At 39.2% G+C, this 12310-nt stretch overlaps 1 protein-coding gene across 1 annotated transcript in view; it reads left to right on the plus strand.

Moving 5' to 3' along the window:
• SORL1 (sortilin related receptor 1) overlaps window positions 1–12310 on the plus strand; it is a 152025-nt gene that overhangs the window by 89813 nt on the left and 49902 nt on the right. The window contains exons 22-23 of the mRNA XM_006925247.3: window positions 7186–7359; window positions 8986–9099. Of these exons, the coding sequence (XP_006925309.1) occupies window positions 7186–7359; window positions 8986–9099 (288 nt within the window). The remainder of the gene's footprint in view (window positions 1–7185; window positions 7360–8985; window positions 9100–12310) is intronic.

Consider the following 12310-nt stretch of genomic DNA (forward strand, 5'->3'; position numbering starts at 1 on the left):
TTGTCCGTGTGTCTGTTTTGCTGCCAATACCATGCCATTTTGATTACTGTCGCTTTGTAGTATAATTTGAAGTCAGGCAGAGTAATACCTCTAGCCTCGTTCTTTTTTTTCAGAATGGCTTTGGCAATTTGGGGTCTTTTGTGCTTCCATACAAATCTGATGATTTTTTGTTCTATTTCTTTAAAAAATGCCAATGAGTTTTTGATGGAGATTGCATTAAATCTATAATGCTTTAGGTAATAAGGTCATTTTAACTATGTTGATTCTTCCAATCCAAGAACACAGAATATCTTTCCATTTCTTTGTTTCTTCTTCGATTTCTTTTAATAGGATCTTGTAGTTTTCATTATATAGGTCCTTCACATGTTTCGTTAGATTTATTGCTAGGTATTTTATTCCTTTTGTTGCAATTGCAAAAGGAATTGTATTTTCCACTTCTTTTTCTGACAACTCGTTATTAGCTTATAAGAATGCTATGGATTTTTTAAAGTTGATTGGTATCCAGTGAATTTACTATATTTGCTTATTGTTTCTAGTAGTATTTTTGTAGAGTCTTTAGGGTTTTCTGTATAGAGAATCATGTCATCCGCAAATAGTGACAGTTTGACTTCTTCATTTCCTATTTGGATGCCTTTTATATCTTTCTCTTGCCTGATTGCACTTGCTAGGACTTCCAGTGATATATTGAATAAGAGTGGTAATAGTGGACAGCCTTCCCTTGTTCCTGATCTTAGAGGGAAGGTTTTTAGTTTTTCACCATTAAGTATGATGTTGGCTGAGGGCTTGTCATATATGGCCTTTATTATGTTAAGGTACTTTCCTTCTATACTGACTCTGTTAAGTGTTTTGATTGTAAATGAGTGCTGTATCTTGTCGAAGGCTTTTTCTGCATCTATTGATATGATCATATAATTCTTCTTTTTTAATTTGTTTATTTGGCATATCACATTAATCAATTTGTGTATGTTGAACCATCCCTATGCCCCTGGGATGAAGCCCGCTTGATCGTGGTGTATAATCTTTTTAATATGTTGCTGTATTCAGTTCCCTAGTATCTTATTTGGAATTTTGCATCTGTTTATGAGAGTATTGGTTTGTAGTTTTTTTTGTTTGTTTGTTTGTTTTTTTAATGTTATCTTTACCAGGTTTTGGTATCAAGGTAATATTGGCCTCATAAAATGAGTTGGGAAGTATTGCCTCCTCTTTGATTTTTTGGAAGAGTTTGAGGAGAATAGGTATTAAATCTTTAAATGTTTGGTAGAATTCACTGGTGAAGCCATCTGGTCCTGGACTTTTACTTTCCGGTAGATTTTTGATGATTGTTTCTATCTTATTTTTTTTGTTTTCAATTTCATTTATTTCTGCTCTAATTTTGATGATTTCTTTCCTTCTGCTGTCTTTAGGCTTCATTTGTTCTTTCTTTTCTAGTTTTCTAAGATGAAGAGTTAGGTTGTTTATTTGGGCTTGTTCTTATTTTTGAATGTAGGCCTGTAATGATATGAACTTTCCTCTTATGACTGTTTTTGTCATGTCCCAGAAGTTTCGATATGTTGTACTATCATTATCATTCGTGTCTGTGTATCTCTTGATCTCCTTTTTTATTTCTTCTCTGACCCAGTTATTCTTCAGTAGTATGTTGTTTAATCTTCATTTATTTGTGGTTATTTTCACTTTCTTTTTACAGTTGATCTCTAGATTCAAGGCATTATGATCAGAGAATATGGTTGGTATGATTTTGACTCTCTTATATTTCTTGAGGCTATGTCTGTGTCCCAGAATGTGGTCAATCCTTGAGAATGATCCATGTTCACTAGAGAAGAATGTATAAGCAGCTGTTTTGGGATGCAAGGCTCTGTAAATGTCAATTATGTACAGTTGCACTCATGTGTCATTTAAAGATGTTATTTGTATATTGATTTCTGTTCAGATGGTCTCTCCATATCTGTCAGTGGAGTATTTAGGTTCCCTGCTACGATAGTGTGTTGATCTGTTTCTCCTTTTAGTTCTGTTAGTAATTGCTTTACATATTTCTGGACTCCCTGATTAGGAACATAGATATTAATAAGTGTTATGTTTTCTTGGTGCATGATTCCTTTATCATTATGAAGTGTCCCTCAGTATCTTTCTTTACCTTTTTGATTTTGAAGTCTGTTTCATCTGATATTAGCACTGCTATTTCCGCTTTTCTCTGAATGCCATTTGCTTGAAATATCATTTCCACCCTTTTACTTTGAGTCTATATTTGTCTTTGGAGCTGAGATGTGTCTCCTGGAGGCAGCATATCATTGGGTTTTGTTTTTTGATCCAATCTGCAACTCTGTGCCTTTTTATTGTTGAGTTCAGTCCATTTACATTGAGAGTGATTATTAAAATATGAGGTCTTCTTATAGCCATTTTATCTTTTGGTTTCTGGTAGCTCGGTGTTTCCATTGCTTCTTTGTCCTTGTGTTTCTGTTTTGTTTATTTTGGTTGGCTTTTGTGGGTTTTCCCTCTGGTTCTTCTTGTTTTATATTATATACTACGGTTCTAAATCTTTGTCTTGTGGTTACCATTACGAATATGAAAAAGATAGTTGTATATATACAATTGTCCTTTTTCTTATGAATGTGCCTTATCTCCTTTCCCCTTTGCGAATTTGGATCTCTGAATCCTCCCCTTTTCAGTCCTTGTTGTCTCAATTTGTCCCTATGTATGATGAACGTTCATTACTATCTTGCTATAGCAAATATCCTTATTTTAAGCTTATAATGCCCTATTCGTAGTAAAGGTTGCACTCCTCTGCTTTTATCAGCCTGCTAGTCACCTTACTCCTAATTATGCATTTTTTTTTTTTTTGTCATTTTGTTTTAGGTGAGCTGACCTCTTTCAGAATTTCCTGCAGTGCAAGCTTTGTAGTAGAGAATGCCCTCAATTTTTGTATGTCTGGAAAGGTCTTTGTTTCTTCTTTATTTCAAAAGGAGAGCTTAGCTGGATACAGTATTCTTGGCTGGTAGTTCCTTTCATTTAATAGTTTGAATATTTGATTCCACTCCTTTCTGACTTGTTAGGTTTGTGCTAAGAAGTCCTACTATAACTTAATGGGTTTTCCTTTATCAGTTACCATCTTCTTTTCCCTGGCTCCTCTGAGAATTTTATCTTTGTCATAGATTTTTGATAATTTTAATACCATGTGTCTTGGTGAAGGCCTTTTTGGGCGTGATAATTGGGTGTTCTATTGACTTCTTGAATTCCGAGCTCCAGTTCTTTCCTTAGCTTTGGGAAATTTTCATCAACTCTTTGTGTAAAAATGCTTTATAATCCCCGTTCCTTTTCCTCACCTTCGATAATGCCCATTATTCTTATGTTTCCTCTCCTGATGATATCAGCTAGTTTTTGAATTTCTCTTTCATTATTTTTCATTCTTTGGTTTCTCTCTTCTTCCTTCTGATTTATTTCTAGATTTCTGTCTTCAGTATCATTAATCCTTTCCTCCATTTGATCAACTCTAATTCCCAAGGTTGCTATTTCATTTTTCAGCTCTTGCAGTGTGCTCTTTATCTCTAGAAGGTCTATTTAGTTCTTTTTTGAGGGTTTCAATCTCCTTGCTAAAGAACTCATTCTGCTCATCTAGTTGTTTTTTCAATTTCTGAAATTATTGATATGGTTCATTTCAGATCTCACTGAGGTTTTTCAGAAGTACCATCCTGAATCTCTGTCATTTAAGTCGCATATTTCTATGTCTGTAAGCTTATTTTCTGTAGATTTTTCTCTTTCTTTCTGAGCTGCCTTGTCAACTTGGTTTTTCATGGTGTTTAATGGACTATTTCTCTGCCTGGGCATTAACAGAGAAGTGTGTTCTGCTTCTTCTTCTTCTTCTTCTTTTTTTCCTTAGATTTATTTTGTAATGGTCTCTAACCCATTGCAAATAAGGTATTTTTCTTTTGGTTTCCAGTAGGTGGCGTCTAAGCCTCTTAGATGTCTGCCTTATATAAAGTGTTAAGAATTGTTTTTTTTCTTATAGATATTTAATCATGCTTGCTACCCCCAATCTCAGTTCCTGTCAGTTTAGTTAGCATTTGCTCAGATTCCCCTGGGGCACTGCGGCGTTCCGTCTGGGTCGGTATGGTGGAAGGGCCCTCTGAGTTGGGGGTCGGAGGCTGCGGCTCAGCCTCAGTTTTGCAACCGCAATTGGTAAAAATCAACAGTTGTTTCTCTGACGTTCCCGCTTTTCTGCCATTCCTCTTTCTCTGCCCTCTACCCTGATGACTGGGCACTGCCATCGGCCGCATGGAGTTCACAGCACTCTCAGGCAGGGCTGTTCAGGGAACTCGCCACACCTTCTCTCCTCCTCCTCCTCCTTCAGGGATCTCCCAGTTCACTGCCCAGCACCCGGAGTTCTGAACTGTGGTAGCTCTTACGTGCTAATCACATGCTCAGATGTGCTGGTGTGCAGTTTGGGTGTTTTTTCTTGAGTTTTAGGTGTTCAGCTTCTTGTTGTTTCAAGAGGAGAGATCTGGGAATATCTCTCACGCCACCATGTTTAATCCTATCTCACAGTGATTTAGAAGTACTAGATTTTGATTGGTTCTTGTTTATGATGAAACTTGTTCACTTGGAATATTTGTCAATTTGGGATATTTGGTAATAAATAGATGCATTTCTTGTCTTTATACCTGGCTGATTTTTACATAGTATTACAGGGATGTATTCTTCATAAAGAGTGTTTTTTTTTTTTTCTTTAAACAGCTTATTTTGCAAGGCTCTTGATGTATTCAATTGATGCTGCAATGGGTTAAAATATTTTGAAGCTCTTGGCATTCTCTTTCAGAGCCTACAGTAAGCACATGCTTTTAAAAATCTATAACGAAGGTGAATATGTATTATCTGGGGAGGATTTGATTTGGATAATTGTCAAGCGTATAGATAACTAAACAAGATGATAGCATTTTTGGCTCCTAAACTAGTTCTGGAGGAATTTTCTAAAGAGGATGTATGAAAGTGTTCTGAATATGCCTAGTGAAAACATCATGGGGCTAAGTATTGTTTTTGTAAGGGAACATTTTTGGAGATGAAGGTTGCCATTTGTTCACTCTTCACATTGGGATGATATTCTTTTTATTGCCCATCCTGCCCACACAATGCTGTGGTGTACTGTATAAGGGTGTATTGGCCATGTTCTGGGGAAACTGCTGAAATTTCCATCCACACTGTCCCAGGGTTTCTCAGGTACAGCACTCCTGTTTTCTGTACTGTGGCTTTGTCCCAACCCATACACTCCTGCCCAGCCTACCTCTTGGGGTTAGTGACTTGGTCAGCTTGGTTTGAGGTTTGCCCTAGATACTGCTCCTCAGATTTCGTACATCTCTGTTTAGCCCAGTCTCCTGAAATACTGCGCCCCATTTTGGGTTCTGTGCTTTTGGCTCTTGATTTTTTGGGTAGGAACATCTGCTCTGCATGTGAAAATGTTAGTCACATTATTTTATAGATACAACCTATGTGAAAATATCCTGTCATTGAATATTTTTCAAATATTCTATCATTCAGTTTCTTGGAACATTGAATAGTATGTCATCCTTTGAATATAAAGAATGTGTTCCAGATCCTGGTGGAGCTGTTTTTCATTAGTGGCAGCGATGGACTCCCTCCTATAGCCTATGGCACATGTACTTTAGATAAAGGATCAGTCTCAGCCCATGGAACAGGTCAGGCCAAACTGATTTTTGGCATTTCCACTATACTCAGCCTGCTACTCTGCTGTGGTAATTTGCACCTTTGGGGTTATCGAGTTACTTTGGAAAACCTTTTGAATGTTTCATCATATGATTTCTCTCAGTGGCTGTATAGATTTTATCAACATCTTGTACTCTTTGGTCCTTAGTATCAAAATGACATGTTACTATATGATTGCAATTTTTAATTTTGTATGTAATGCCAGTTAAACATTGATAAGGTGCCCACACATCCAAAGCTAATGAGTATATTGTCACCTACATCAATACTGATTGTCATCAATGAATGGGGCTCTCTGTCTGTGAGATGGCACTGCTGAGGAATCATTGTCAGTTGAGTTTTGTCAAAGGATTCATGTTTATTTTTCCCAATTTTGATGATGGGTGGTCACATGCAAAAAGAAAAACACTTTTCATGATCTGTGTGGCTTTTATATTGCTCAATAGTTATATCATGTTTTCAGCTAGTACAAAATGGTTTATGTATCCTCTCCTCTCCTTCCCAGAAAGACATGTGAGAGAGGAAAACATCTTTTCCATCATTGTTCATCCACAAAGGTTCTCTCTCAAGAGTAAAATGAAGGAGTTTATGAATTTTATTTCGTACTCTCTTCGGAAAGCCAGACAGAGAAAAGGTTGGAAATAGTGGGATAGATCAACATTAACCAGTCCTTGTGTGGATTTATAGCATGACATACAGTACCTAATGAGTAGCAGGTTGGTTCCTCAGTTAGCTTAGCAGCTACATTCTGGTACAAAGGAATTTAGAAGAGGAGACCTGGATTTTTGTCTGGGCCCTATTGTTACTCAGGTATATGTTCTAAAAAGGGCTTTTAGATCCTAAAAAATGAAAATCCACTCAAGCTAACTAAAGAAAAAGTGCTGTTGAAAGAATAAAGGGAGATAGTAAGGAACCTAGTAATAGGAAGTATAGATGAGTTTTATGGGGATTAGAGCTGGGAATGGCAAAGCCATCCTCTTCTCCCTCTCCCCTCAGGTCCCTAGTGTTGTCCTTTTTCTCAAAGGCTTCTTTAGTCTTCCAACTCTACATGTTGATCTTCTCTGCATACTCCAAGCTTGTTTCTACATAGCTTTGACTTGTACAGGTTTGGGCTTGTCCTGCATCACCTTTAACACCCATGGAATATGACTTTTCTCCCAGCCCCAGCTCCCTGGTTACTTTCTGGTCTTTCATCATCCTGATTCCAAATTCTCTGGAGGACCAGGTGATGCTTGGCTTGGTTCTAGGGAATTATGATCTAGCTGAGACCCCATGTGGGTCAGGCCTTTCCTGAGGACACTGAACAGAGGTTGTTAGGACAGTAGGTCCTCCAACATCTGCCACTTTATCTTTCTCTTTCTGAGCTTCACATTGTCGTTTCTGGAAAATGAGTAGGTTGTGTTGGGTTGCAGTCTCCATTTAGTGCCTCCTGGTGTTTATTAATGTTGATGCTGCCATTATGTGTTTGCTTTCCAGGAAGCAATGCCTGTGTGCCCAGGCCATGCAGCCTACTCTGCCTGCCTAAGGCCAACAACAGTAAGAGCTGCAGGTGTCCAGAGGGTGTGTCCAGCAGTGTCCTCCCATCTGGGGACCTGATGTGTGAATGCCCTCAGGGCTATCAGCTGAGGAACAACACCTGTGTCAAAGAAGGTGCATCCCTTTTTCTTTTCTGCCCACCGTCTTCCTTCCCTTTTCTCCTCTTTCCCAGTGCTCTCTATTTCCTAATGTTTTGGGATTATCGAAAGTGCCCAAGCTAAAAAATAAAATCGACTAGATAACTATAGACATCTGGTTCAAGTTCTAAGGCTGTGATCCTTCAGTCCTCATCTAGAACAGCCCTAAGCTGTTTGTTTTTAAATAATACCGTGCTTTGGTTTAATGGCAAGCGATACAGGCTTTCCTCAAAAGCCACCATTTTTTTTTTGTCACTTCCTCTCCTTGTCCATCCTCCATATCTAAACTCTCCAACTTCTGCTTTCCATAAGTTGGGCCACCCTGACTTGAAAAAAGAACTGGTTTGACTCCTTCACAGCTTACCTTGTCTCACCTAGCAGTTAGTCTCCCCATCAAACCTACCCCCAGCCTAAAATGTCCTAAACTTTCAGACCAGTGTAACAAAAGGCTTTGAGTTTTTAGTTCCAGGCTGTGACCAAGTGGCTATAGAAGCCTCATCCCACTCTTCCTTTGAATTTGAATACATGAATTCTAAACTTTTCCTCTGAAAACCCATTTAGTCTTTTTTTCCCAATTTTCACCCTTACCACTTCCCCAGTCCCCAGTCTCGTATTTCTGTCAGTGAGATGAACCCCTGGAAAGGGGTCTGGCCACAAAGTGCTCAATTAATGGCCCAAATTCTACTTTGCCTTATTCTCAAAGCTCTATTTGCTTTGTAATCATAACCTTCCTTCTCACAGCAGCCTCTTAGTCTAGGCCAGTGAAACACAAATTTGCCTTAATATTGTTTCTTCCTTAAGAAATACAAATAGAAGAAAGATGAGCCTTCCTTTTTAGACACAGGAGACTCTCTTTTGGCTTTGGAGGTCATCTTAAAGCTGTTTGGAAAGAAACAGAATTAACACTAAGTTCCAAGAGGAGAGGGAAGAAGGCTTTTTTATATTCCAAATTAGAAGGCCTTTGGTTACCTAAACAAGAGGCCAATCATCATGTGTCCTTGACCTTTACTAAACAATGTTTTTGTGTGTGTGAGGAATTATAACTGCTTGCTTTAAAGAAGTTATGGGGTAGAAAAAATCCTCAGAGTATGTAAATAAAGTCCTCATAACCCAGTTGGTTGGTAAATTAAATATATGAATATGTATAGCTATATATATTGTATATAATATGTAATACATATAATATAATATAATACCTATAATACATGCTATAGATACTTTGAATATATTTGAATCCTGTATAGATGCAGTCTATGAAGGAATTCCTTGTGGAATTGGTATTTTATAATGTCGGTGTGTAGTATCTCTCTACCCACTAGACCCAATTGGCATCATCACTCCTTTTTCATCACTCTAACCACCTCTAAATGCTCCTCTGGCTTGCCTCTTCTTCTTTAATTTTAATTAGAAAAGGAAAGAAGGAGGCCTCTATCAGAGGCTTCTATCTTTGCATGTATGTGTGTTTACCACCCCTCTTCCTCTTTATCATCTAAGGCATGTTATTTGAGGAAGAGAAATGGAAACTAAAAAAAGAAGGTCTTGTGATCCATCAGTAAAAATAATATTGATTTTGTTTCCTCCCTTGCCTACCTTGGATCGCTAGAGAACACTTGTCTCTTCAACCAGTATCGCTGCAGCAACGGGAATTGTATCAACAGCATTTGGTGGTGTGACTTTGACAACGACTGTGGGGACATGAGTGATGAGAGAAATTGCCGTGAGTCCCTGGCTTGGCCAAGTTTTTGGATTGTTAAGCATTTACTGTTACCAGCAGACTGGTCACCTCCTAGGAGGGGCTGACAATCTAGGATACTGGCTGGCCCTTGTGATCGGTGATGTCCATTTAAGCTGATGGGGCTTGGAGAACACAAAGAATACACAATTCCAAATCCAACTAGATATATCTTATTAGTTAAAAACAAACCCACATAAGTTAACTATGTCATTATAAGAGATTTACAAATAAGCATCATGTGGCTGAAATTGAACTTATTTGGGAGTCTGGCAAGCTGGGCTCTAACTGTGGCCCACTGGTGATCTGGGGCAGTGACCAGGTGACAGTCCTTGATTTGTAAGTTCAATATTCAGCCTTTTCAGATATGAGAACAGATTTTTCTTGTAAACCACCGTAATCTGTTGGTGTTGGCTGCTAGCCAGGCTCCAGAGAGATTGTTCTTCTTTATTGGTGATGCCTACTTTGGTCTGGAATGTGTTATGTTATGTGTGCATATAAATGTAATCTTTGGACTATATAATTTCTCAGGTCTACCTACTAAAGTATATGATTCTGTTTAGCAGGGTTTAAAGACAAACAAATAATTATTTATAATGGATAATTCATTTATCACAAATTTTAGCTCCCTTTACTTAATTTTTACTTAGAAGGAGGTGCTTTGCCCTCTGTCAGTCAATAATATGTTCATACATTTACTCCATAAGTATTTATGGAAGACTCTTGGTTCCAGGCCCTTTGCTGGGCCTGGGGCTATATTACCGATCAGGGTGAACACAGAGTTTAATGCCTGAAGGGATGTCAGAAAAGCAAATAGCCAGTTACGTCTGAGCAATGAGTGCTATGATGGGGAAGCACCAGGGCACCCAAATCAAACCTGAAGAGCCCTGAAAGGTGGGTAGAGGTGAATCAAGCTGAGGTGGAGAGAGGAAAATTCTAGGCAAGGAAGCAGCATGTATGAAAGCCCAGAGGTCAGAGTATATGTAGCTTGGTTAGGAAACTGGTGTGGGTAGGTCATTGAGAACTTGAGTGGGAGCAGTGGGGTAAGGGAAGGCTGGATTAGTGTGTGGGGCCTAGAGCAGCAAGGGCCTTTGGACTTTGTCAGAAGAGCAGTTGAGAGCCATTGAAATGACATGATAAGATTTTCCCTTTGGAAAGATAAGCTCTGGGCAGAATGAATCGAATGGGAAAAAAACTAGAGCTAGGAAGCCAGAAAAAAACAGTCTGAAGTTCCTCTTTCAAATATTTTACCTTTGGAAATTCAGAAGCTCATTTATCATTTTGTATTGTAAGAACAGATTAATGATGGCTTTTGGCTCTATGTCCTCATCTTGCCTTTGGTGGATATATTTGGCCTGCCATCTGTAGAGCCTGTGCCAAGTTCCCATGGCACTCTACCCAGAAAGCAGCTTTAGAAGCAATCAACTCATTGAACTCATCTGGCTCTGCAATTCTATCTATTGCCTTCTTTGTCTTATTAGAGGTTTTATATCAAACCTTTCCTAAATCATTTTTCATTGGCTTCAGTGGATGCCTTTCTCACTTAAGGAAAAGAGCTTCCCGAATGGCAGACTTGGGAGAGCACTAGTCTCTGCGTGTTTTTCTTTTTTGCAAAGTAGACACTGATAAAACTCTAGCTACCTACCAGAGTCTCCAGAGGGTTTGATATTTGTCAGGGACTAGCCAAAGCTCCTCGAAAACATTAATAAATGTTAATAGTATTGGAGCAGATTCTGGAAGGGACTTTATTACATAATAGGGTGGGAGAAGAGATGCTTCTTAGAATTTACACATTCCAAGAAAATTGCCCAGATGTGATTAGGCATAGTAGAAGCAGAGGGATATAAACTTGATGACCTCATGTCCAATAGCTAGAGATTTTTCCTTGGGTCCCTGAGCTTTAGTTTCTAGTAGATGGACTAGCTGGGATATCAGATTGGTTCAGTGTTTTGAGAGAAACACATCCCTCCATCTTTAGGCGGTGCTGCCCACTCACCCAACCCTGAGGTCTGCTACCAGTCTCCTGTGTTTCCACATAGAGTTTAAGCTCCTCCTCTGAATGAAGTGGGCAGCTGGCTCTAACTTCTTCTTGATTTGGTATAAATGTCAGCTGGAATCGACCTTCCCAAGAGCCTGAGACTTGCTTTCTCACAATCCCACTTGGCTCAGGCCCAGACTAGTCAGATATGGTAGAGGTGAGGAGATGAAGAAGGCAGAGATTAAAAGGGGAGGCTAGGAACCAAAGTTATGGTGCTTATCTGTGCCTTCCTGTAGTGTTTCCCTCATTAAGGAGGAGATCAGCACTTATGATGGCGAGAGGCACCCCCTCCTAGAGGTCCGCAGGGGAGGGATGGGCCATGATGGGCCACTACTGTCTGGGAAGTTAAATGAGACATCCTGTCAGCTGCCATGGAAGACAGGAGGAGTGGAGACAAAGGGAGATGTGGGAGGGATGTTGTCAGCAGATCTCACTCCCTCTTAAATAGATTCCTGTGCTGGGTAGTTGTCAGGCGTTTAAGGTTTTGACGTGAATCCCCTACAGTCTTGTCATTTTTGCATTTATCCCCTTACTCCCACCACGAGCTCATTTACAGAGAAGAAATGGAGCCTCAGAGAAGAGCTGGCAAGGATGTCTGACTGCAGCGTTTCCATTGGCTTTTAGTTTTATGGCAGGCCCTGCCACTACCACCATCACATTGCACCTGATACATGAGCTGCTCCCCAGAGCAGCCTTTCTTCCCAGAATCTTTCTTCGGGTTCTTTCTCTAGTTCTAACGGCTGTGCTTAAGCCCAGATAATTCTTATTTAAAAGAGGAAGACAATCTAATTCTGTACTCATTCTGATGCAGAAGGGCATGAGGAATGACGAGGGAGGGAAGTGACATTTGTTTGGGGCTTATTATATTTACATCCTATTTAATTGGCAAAATCCTAAACTTGTTTTCTTATTTACCTTCATGATAATGCCATGAGGTAGGTATTAACAGTCTAGGGAACTGAGGCACAGAATAGTTAAGTAAGTTATAGACAGAATTAAGATTTATATCTAGTCTTTCTGTCATCACAAGCACTTGGCCATGTTAACTTTTCCTCATTTTAATGTGGAGGAAGCTGAGGCACAGAGAGGTTAAAGTTAATTGCTTGAGAAAGAGGCAGAGCCAGGATTTGAAACCCAGTCTTTACTGATTTCAGGGCC

This window comes from Pteropus alecto, unplaced genomic scaffold (genome assembly GCF_000325575.1).
Source record: "Pteropus alecto unplaced genomic scaffold, ASM32557v1 scaffold479, whole genome shotgun sequence".
NCBI lineage: Eukaryota > Metazoa > Chordata > Mammalia > Chiroptera > Pteropodidae > Pteropus > Pteropus alecto.